Source organism: Brassica oleracea, chromosome C5 (genome assembly GCF_000695525.1).
Source record: "Brassica oleracea var. oleracea cultivar TO1000 chromosome C5, BOL, whole genome shotgun sequence".
Classification (NCBI taxonomy): Eukaryota; Viridiplantae; Streptophyta; class Magnoliopsida; order Brassicales; family Brassicaceae; genus Brassica; species Brassica oleracea.
This window is the reverse complement of record NC_027752.1, coordinates 8,743,259-8,752,677: the sequence shown is the minus strand read 5'-3', so window position 1 is coordinate 8,752,677 and position 9,419 is coordinate 8,743,259. Positions and strand designations below refer to the sequence as shown.

Sequence of the window (9,419 nt, the reverse complement as noted above, 5' to 3'; positions counted from 1 at the left end):
CAGGATTTTATTGGTCAGGTTCGAGTATAGGTTTTTTTTTGGCAATTCCCGCAAAGTTCAGTGTTTTTTTGGCCGATTTCTCGTTAAGTAAATGATTTTTTCCCTAATAATAAGTATGACTGAATGATATAACCAACTGGATTTCTAAGTTGAAGGTGATTTAAGGGACAGAAATAAATAAAATAAAACTAACTGGATGACAACAACAACAACATAAGAGGTGAAATATATATATCCATAGAAAATTAAGTCGAAGGTGACTTTTAGTAGAAATAAAAAATGTGAGGGTAGATTTTGAAATAAGATAAAAAGAAGGCCCCTCAAAAGAAACGGCGGAAGAGACTAGCCGTTGGGGATTTCTCAGATTCAAAATCTCTCTCAGAGCACGCACTTCCGTAAAGAAAAAAGAAGCCCAAAACCCGTTTCACTTCTTCTTCCACGAGAGGAGACTAGAAACCTCTCTCACTATCTACTTCACTCGCATTCTTTTATTCTTTTATTTATTGGTTTCATCACTGCCTCGATCTCTCTCTCTTTGATCCGAGAGTACATCTCCGATTCCTTGTGTTCAATTTTCTCTGTAAGTGTTCGATCTCCTACTTAATTTTACTGTATATCTGTTTAGTGAAGTGAATTGCTTTTTTGGAAGTTTTGAGTTTTAAGCTAACCTAAGATTACCTTTTATGGATTAGTGTTGCCTTATATTACATAGATCTGAGTAATTCTTATCCAGAAAGTTTATAAATTAATCCCTAGATTTGGGGAATTTTTAAGCTGGAATTACTAGATCTGATGAAACAATCTGTAATCATTTGTAGGAAGACGACAATGAGAACTCCTGGAACTCCACTTTCGAAAACCGACAGAACACCAGGTGGAAGCTCAAGATCCAGGGAGGAGAAGATTGTTGTTACCGTGAGGCTAAGGCCGCTGAACAAGAAGGAACAGTTAGCTAAAGACCAAGTGGCTTGGGAATGTGTTGATGACCACACCATTGTCTCCAAACCACAGGCTCAAGAACGTTCGCATCACCAGTCCTCATTTACATTCGGTAATATTAAAAGTCCATATCTCTGCCTTTTTGTTCTGTTTCCTTGGGAATCTGAGTGCACTCTTTTTTTGTTTCAGATAAAGTGTTTGGACCAGAGAGTGTCACAGAAGATGTGTATGAAAATGGTGTTAAGAATGTTGCATTGTCTGCTCTGATGGGCATTAACGGTAGATGCTCTATGACTAGGATAGTCTTGTTTTGTTTGTAGCTTTTACTTGGATTGATCAGTAGATGACTAATATGTTTTAATGTTTCAGCAACAATATTTGCATATGGACAAACGAGCAGTGGGAAGACATATACCATGAGAGGAGTAACGGAGAAAGCTGTCAATGATATTTACAGTCACATAATTAACGTAAGCCTATGATCAGAGTTTAAAGTCCATGTTATATATGTCAGTGCAGATCTTTTGACTAGTTGCTTCTTCTTTTTTTTATAGACCCCTGAAAGAGACTTTACTATCAAGATCTCTGGTCTGGAAATTTATAATGAGAATGTGAGGGATCTGCTGAATTCAGATTCTGGACGTGCTCTTAAACTCCTTGATGACCCTGAGGTACTCACTTATTATTTACATTGAAAAAGTATCATTTTCTTGTTGATGTTTATGGATTTGTTTGAAAGTACACTTCCATTGATCTAATAACTTAATGATCTGACATTGCAGAAAGGGACTGTGGTTGAAAAACTGGTCGAAGAAACAGCTAATAACGATCAACACTTGAGGCATCTGATTAGCATCTGTGAAGGTAACTTGGGCTTGTTGCATCATAATCTCCAAGGTTATTCATGTTAGACGTTTCTGACTGGTGTTTACGTTTTGATAGCTCAAAGGCAAGTTGGAGAAACTGCTTTGAATGATACGAGCTCACGGTCACACCAAATAATCAGACTGGTAACGTTCTTGATTCATTTTTTCACTGAAACAAGTTTCCATATACCCTACAAAATGTTAATAACAAGTTCTTTATGGCAAAGCAGACGATACAAAGTACTCACCGCGAAAATTCAGATTGTGTGAGGTCATACATGGCTAGTCTGGTAAAAATAGATCCTTTTTCTTTCCAGTAATCACTTTTCCTTTTGAACTTTATGTGTTTAATTCGGTGGGTTTGTGAATTCATTGCAGAACTTTGTGGACTTAGCAGGAAGTGAAAGAGCGTCACAATCGCAGGCAGATGGAACGAGACTCAGGGAAGGTTGCCATATCAATCTTAGTCTAATGACCCTTACAACTGTCATAAGGAAACTAAGGTAAGATACATATCTGTTGAGAGTGACACTGAAATTTCAAAAACTCTTAATAAATTGATTTCATCTGAATTTTGAACTCTTCTTATTAGTGTGGGGAAGAGAAGCGGCCACATACCTTACAGAGACTCCAAGCTCACTCGGATATTACAGCATTCACTCGGTGGAAATGCTAGAACAGCCATTATATGTACACTGAGTCCAGCTTCCACTCATGCCGAACAATCAAGAAATACTCTTTACTTCGCCAACCGAGCCAAGGAAGTTACAAACAACGCCCAAGTGAATATGGTATATGATCTTTGTTCCATTTATTTGCTCCTTTTTTAATGTAAACAAACAAAATATTTACTTGCTGGTATGGTAACTACCACAGGTTGTCTCTGATAAGCAACTAGTGAAACATCTTCAGAAAGAAGTGGCTAGATTGGAGGCAGAGCGTCGCACACCTGGTCCATCGACAGAAAAGGATTTTAAGATCCAGCAGGTTACTATTCACTTCAGTAGTGTCAAAACCGCAAAGATTATATAATAAACCAAAGCTTTGATGCTTAGTGATGGATACTTCATGATTTCTTTAGATGGAAATGGAGATTGAAGAGCTTAGGAGACAAAGAGATGATGCACAAGTCCAACTTGAAGAGTTGCGCCAAAAGCTTCAAGTGGAACAACAACAAAATAAGGTCCCTAAGTCTACCTCTCTATCTTCCTCTCTCTACTGTTTCTATATATACTAACAGACTTTGTCTGTATCTCAGGGCTTAAATCCTTTTGATTCACCAGTCCCACCGGTCAGAAAATGTCTTTCCTATTCCGTTGCCGTGACGCCTAGCGCGGAGAACAAAACGCTAAACCGGAACGAGAGAGCAAGAAAGACAACTATACGCCAATCTATGATACGCCAGTCATCAACAGCTCCTTTCACACTGATGCACGAGATCCGGAAACTCGAACACCTTCAAGAACAGCTTGGGGAGGAAGCAACAAAGGCTCTCGAAGTACTACAGAAGGAAGTAGCTTGCCACAGACTAGGAAACCAAGACGCAGCTCAGACAATCGCCAAGCTTCAAGAAGAGATAAGGGAGATGCGTACTGTGAAATCATCCACAGTGCTTAAAGATGTTGGAGACGTCATAGCTCCTAACAAGAGTGTAAGTGCTAACTTAAAGGAAGAGATAACAAGGCTCCATTCACAAGGAAGCACCATTGCAAATCTAGAGGAGCAGCTTGAGAGTGTTCAGAAGTCGATTGATAAGCTGGTGATGTCACTTACAAGCAACACCAACGCTGGAGATGAAACTCCGAAGACAAAGAATCATCATCATCACTCAAAGAAGAAGAAGCTTCCATTGACGCCGAGCAGCGTGTCCAACCGCCAGAATTTCTTGAAATCTCCATGCTCTCCTCTTTCAGCTTCTAAGCAAGTCTTGGACTGTGATGCTGAGAACAAAGATCCTCAAGAGAACAACAGTTCTGCAACTAGAGGAGGGACAACGACACCACAGGAGACTCCACAGAAAGGAGGAGAAGAAAGCGGAGATGTGTCGTCAAGAGAAAGCACTCCAGGGTACAGAAGATCAAGCTCAGTGAACATGAAGAAAATGCAGCAGATGTTCCAAAACGCAGCGGAGGAGAACGTGAGAAGCATAAGAGCATACGTCACCGAACTCAAAGAACGTGTCGCCAAACTACAGTACCAGAAACAACTTCTCGTTTGTCAGGTGCTTGAGCTGGAAGCAAATGAAGGAGCTGGATACAGCGTAGAGGACGAGGAGAAGACCATAGAGGAAAATGAAGAGCAGAGTCAAGTAGCGTGGCATATAACATTCATAGAGGAGAGACAACAGATCATAGAGCTGTGGCATGTCTGCCACGTCTCCATCATCCACAGGACACAGTTCTATCTACTGTTCAAAGGCGATCAGGCAGACCAAATCTACATGGAAGTCGAGCTGAGACGGTTAACTTGGTTAGAACAACACCTAGCAGAAGTAGGTAACGCAACTCCAGCTCGAATAGGTAACGGAACTCCATCTAAAAATGGCGATGACACTGCAGTTGTATCTCTATCATCAAGGTACGTACACACGCATTTACATAGAAGTGAGTCTCTTACATTAATCACTTCACAAAAAGCTAATGTGTTGTGTTTACGGCAGTATAAGAGCATTGAGACGTGAGAGGGAGTTTTTGGCGAGAAGGATCAATTCGAGACTGACGCCTGAGGAGAGAGAGGAGCTGTACATGAAATGGGACGTGCCACTGGAAGGGAAACAGAGGAAGCTACAGTTCGTGAACAAGCTATGGACTGATCCTTACGACTCAAGGCACGTGCAAGAGAGTGCAGAGATAGTGGCGAAGCTTGTTGGGTTCTGCGAAAGTGGGAACATCTCTAAAGAGATGTTTGAGCTCAACTTCGCCATGCCTTCGGATAAAAGGTGGAACATTGGTTGGGACAACATCTCTAATCTTCTTCATCTATAAAACATTTTTTTTGTTTGTGAATTATGTTCTATTATCATTTCTATTTGTATTCCTTCGCATTTGACCAGTCATATCGTTTATCCAAGAATAATAGATTTTGACTGATGCTCTTGCACTACTTAACGTACAAAAATACGGGAGTTTAACTTTTTATAAATCAATTAATGGATGTCCATAACCGGCCCGGTCCATAACCGGCCCAAACCCTAGAGAGAGACGGTTCAAACCGTAGAGCGAGAGGCGGCGGCCGCGGCATGCAGAGAGAGAGTCAGCTAGAGACTTTTCATTTTTCTAGTTTTACTATTTCATCTATGTTTATGATTTGTAATCTTTCCATTTATGTATTTCCATTTATCTCTCATGTAACACTTATATAAAAGGATCTCTTATTCATTAATAAAACACAGAAATATTCAGACCTAAAACCTTCGTTTTACAACAGGTTATCAGCACGATAACCTCTAACACCCTGAACCTAAAACCAAACCTCTAAAACCCTAAACAAAAAGAATCTACCTCGGAACTTCAAAGATGTCGTTCTCCCAAACCGTGAGGACCCAGAAAACGATGAAGATATCAAATCGAAGCTCTTGCCAAGACGAATCAGTCAGTGCAAACCGTTTGTCGACCTGACCACCGACGCACCCTCACACACTGATACAGTGCGCGCCGATTTGCTTTGGAACCCTAATCCGAACCCGACGAACCCTAATCTGTTCTTGCAAGCGTTACAGCTCGTGTTCATCCGATCAGCCCCAGCCCTAAGGCGTTCCTGATACTAGACGAACTCAGTCTCAGCTCCATCCGTTCTCAGCTTACATCCCGGACAGCTACAGCTCGCGTTCCCGATCAGACGCGTTCTGTTCCAGCTCGCGCCTCAGCACGCGTCTGTTCTAGCTCGTTCCAGCTCGCGTTCCAGCTTGTTCCATCTCGTGTCCCGTCCAGCTCGAGGTTCTCTTGGTGGTCTGGTTCTACAATCTTCAAAACCTAAAGGTAATTCGAATTCTGAAAACATGAATTGAATCTGGTTGTTTTGGAATTGAAACCCTAAAATATAATCTCTAAAAGGATGAAAGCCATAGGATAATAGATCGATACCCTATGAGTAAATCGAAGCTCTATAAGTTCGATCCAAACCCTAAAATCGAGATTTGATCCATTGATCAATTAAAATCAGAACCTTGAAGGTTTTGAATCTCATCTCCCTTGATCTAAGATCAAATCGAATTCCCAAAACCCTAATTTGAAAAATCGATTTTAATTGTTTGGATTTTAATTTTTTTTGTTTGATTGATTGATCACCTAGAACTATAATTAGGATTGTTTAAACTTGAATCTTGAATCTGAAGTAATTGGCTTGTTTAAATCAAAACCGTGATGATCTAGTTTAGATTGTTTAAAAATCAAAATCTGAAACTATATGATTAGGTTAAACTGTTCTAGACATAATCATACTTGTGGCTGTGTGGCCTTGTTGCATTCATACCTAAACCTAATCACATTGATTGATTGCAATCGCACTTAGAATCTCATGTTAGGATGGTATTGAAATTGAAATTGAAATCAAGTATGACTGTTCTTTGCTTGGCCGATTAGCTTGCTTGTGTTGAGTACATTGTATAAACTGATAGAATGCATCTATGCTAGGATTGCAATTACAAAACAAACTATATGCATTGATCCTGAATTGAATCATTAGCCGTGCGGCTTGTTTTCCTGTTTTGGCCGTGTGGCTTCCTCATGGCCGTGTGGCTTCTTCTTGGCCGTGAGGCATAAACCTTAGCCATAAGGCTTGCTTGCTTGATTGATTCTATTGACTGTGAGTTAAGTCAGCTAGATTGATTGCATATTGAATCTGAAACTAAATCTCGAATTTGAATCCCTAAGGGCCTTGAAACCCTAAATCGCATGATATTGATCCAAATTGAGTTTAGGTTTGATTCTTGTTATTTTGACCGATCTAATTGATGTCTTGTTATTTTGACTGATCTAATTGATTTCCTGAAAGCTAAGGTGCTAAAATATTTTGATTCTCATAAAATCTGAAACCCTAGCCACATTTTGTATTGCTAAGATGATAAAATCCTAATTTGATCAACATAGATTGTTTGCATCATAGCTTGACCGTGTGGCCTTTATTGCACCTTACTATTATAGTCGTGTGGCTTGCATACATCATATCATCTTGATCACATATAGAATCCGAAAGCTAAGATCGTATGCATCATATATCTATCTAGCCGTGTGGCCTCCTTGCTTGCATCATGACTGTATGACCGTGTGGCCTTTATTGCACCTTACTATTATAGTCGTGTGGCTTGCATACATCATATCATCTTGATCACATATAGAATCCGAAAGCTAAGATCGTATGCATCATATATCTATCTAGCCGTGTGGCCTCCTTGCGTGCATCATGACTGTATGACCGTGTGGCCTTGATTGTATTGCATTAAACCCTCATAGCCGTGTGGCTTACTTACTGATGCATTGATCATTACTTGATTGCTTGCTTGGTCGCATCATACATTACCTAGGCCGTGTGGCCTCATTGCACATTACCCCTATAGCCGTGTGGCTTGTTTATTAGGAATGCATTAACTCAATTGTTTACTTGTTTACACGATTTATTTTCTTATAAAGATTGAGTGATATATGATTACAGATGTTGAAAATCAGCAATCTAGATTATGCTGCCCTAAATCTTTTTGGAGATAATTATTTACAATGGGCATTAGTCACAGAGATTGTCCTGAAATCAAAGGGCCTCGGTGAATGTATCATCGAGGACAATAATGCAAGTGAAAGTAATAGATACACGGCAATAATGATTACTCGCCAACCCTAAGCCAATGAGGCTGCAGAAAAAAAAAATCTAAAGAAAGCAACCACGTCCATCATGATAAACCATACGGCTGTAACCGTGATGGATGGAAAGGACGTGGGCATAGCTAAACCACCTTATACGACCATGGACATAGGAATCACTATAACCGTGGTTGTGGACCCAGTTTTGGCCATGGTTAAGGGAGAGGAGGTTGTGGCATTTCTAAGCCACCACACTCGACCAAGTTAGTGTGCCATAAGATATGTAATGGGGAATCATTAGGCTAAAATATCTGATTGTCTAAAAAGAATAATGTTGATTTCGACTTCTGTGTTTGCTTTGCTTTATGTTTGTGATTTTCTTGAATTAAAAACTTATATTATAAGATGAATGAATGATTTTAGATATGACTAAGAAAACACCAATATATAAGGCAATGTTGTGGGTATAGTCAATCAGATAAGGGCATGCAACCAGTATAGAATTGCCTAAAGGGCTATGGCTAGACTTAGTACATTGGTGCCTAAAGAGGCTAAGTACATTGGTTCCTAAAAAGAGCACGCAGGCTTGATAGACCTAATGCTCTATATCCACCCATAGAAGCCATTGAGTTTATAAGATATATGATATAAAAATGGTTTCCATATAGAAACAATGGATAAAGGAAACAAAGAGTGGTCGAAACTATACCTGCATTCTCTACTGATCTAGACTATGCAAAGATCAGTATGATAAGAGGCAAGGCGCATGGTAACCAGATTGGTATACCCCACGAAAATTATACACTATATGGCATGACCGGATTAGCCATCCTGGTCTAAACTTGATGAAAAAGATTGATATTAAAAGGGCACACAGAGTTATCGCATAGTATCTCACGTTGTGTAACATGTACACAAGGAAAACTCATTAGGATATAATGTCCCAAGCATCTGCAGATTATAGTATGATCATGAGGGGGAGTGAGGACAAACCCGTGGTCCATCACCATACTTTAAACACGGATATAACAGCTTGATAACAGCTTGGCCGTACAGGCTATTACCTATAAGGTTCAGACTTTAAAGTCTATAAGCTTGGGGACATCACGAGTTTTACATGTATATAAGGTTAATATGCATCAGGCCATATAAGTGAGCATAGATATTCTCATCTCATATTGAATACGGGTCATGAGCCAGACATATACCATCTTAAGAGACAATTGAATAAACCACCACAGACATATGTGCCGTCTAAGATGGAACCTCAGAAGAGGATTGGGAATATATGTTGGATAAAAGTATGTCTTTCTCCCACGAGTTTTAAGAGACTTTGAGCCAAATATGGGTGATCAGATTGAGGCCAGGTGCACGGATTGCATGACTAATGAATCCGACTATCCAACATAAGAAGGAGAAAGTTATAAGCTGGTAAAGATTAAAACAATGATAAGAGAAATAGAATGGTATCAACCATCATTGTCTTGGCAAGATCCTCGGACTAAAAGTATTATTTAAGACGTGCAAAGAAAGATTATAAAAAGCTAGCTAATCTAGATGCCAGACACTGACCCGAAAAGAAAAGAAAAGAATGACTAAGTCATAACCAGCTTAGCACCAAACGAAATCTGATATCATAGAGACACAGTCAAGTTGCTACAGAGTCTATACAAGATAGACCAAAGTGTTCCATAATTTAAGGAACCTCGGACAGAAAATGTGCATAGAATACAGATCCGAGGTCAAAATAGAAACCATACCAGACATTGAGAAAAGTCTGCGCAGCTAAACATCTAAGGTACCAAACCATGTAGCTTGGGAC

General features: G+C 39.7%; 1 protein-coding gene across 1 annotated transcript; it reads left to right on the top strand.

The window, feature by feature from the left end:
• The first annotated feature begins 392 nt into the window (after nucleotides 1-392).
• On the top strand, nucleotides 393-4,877 carry LOC106343397 (kinesin-like protein NACK1). Its single transcript, XM_013782591.1, has 14 exons — nucleotides 393-580; nucleotides 819-1,051; nucleotides 1,129-1,218; nucleotides 1,309-1,409; nucleotides 1,494-1,610; nucleotides 1,722-1,803; nucleotides 1,882-1,949; nucleotides 2,036-2,095; nucleotides 2,184-2,308; nucleotides 2,398-2,596; nucleotides 2,682-2,792; nucleotides 2,887-2,988; nucleotides 3,064-4,382; nucleotides 4,465-4,877. Exons 2-14 carry the CDS (start codon nucleotides 829-831, stop codon nucleotides 4,787-4,789), a joined length of 2,922 nt encoding a protein of 973 aa, XP_013638045.1. The 5' UTR covers nucleotides 393-580; nucleotides 819-828; the 3' UTR covers nucleotides 4,790-4,877.
• The last annotated feature ends 4,542 nt before the right edge of the window (nucleotides 4,878-9,419 follow it).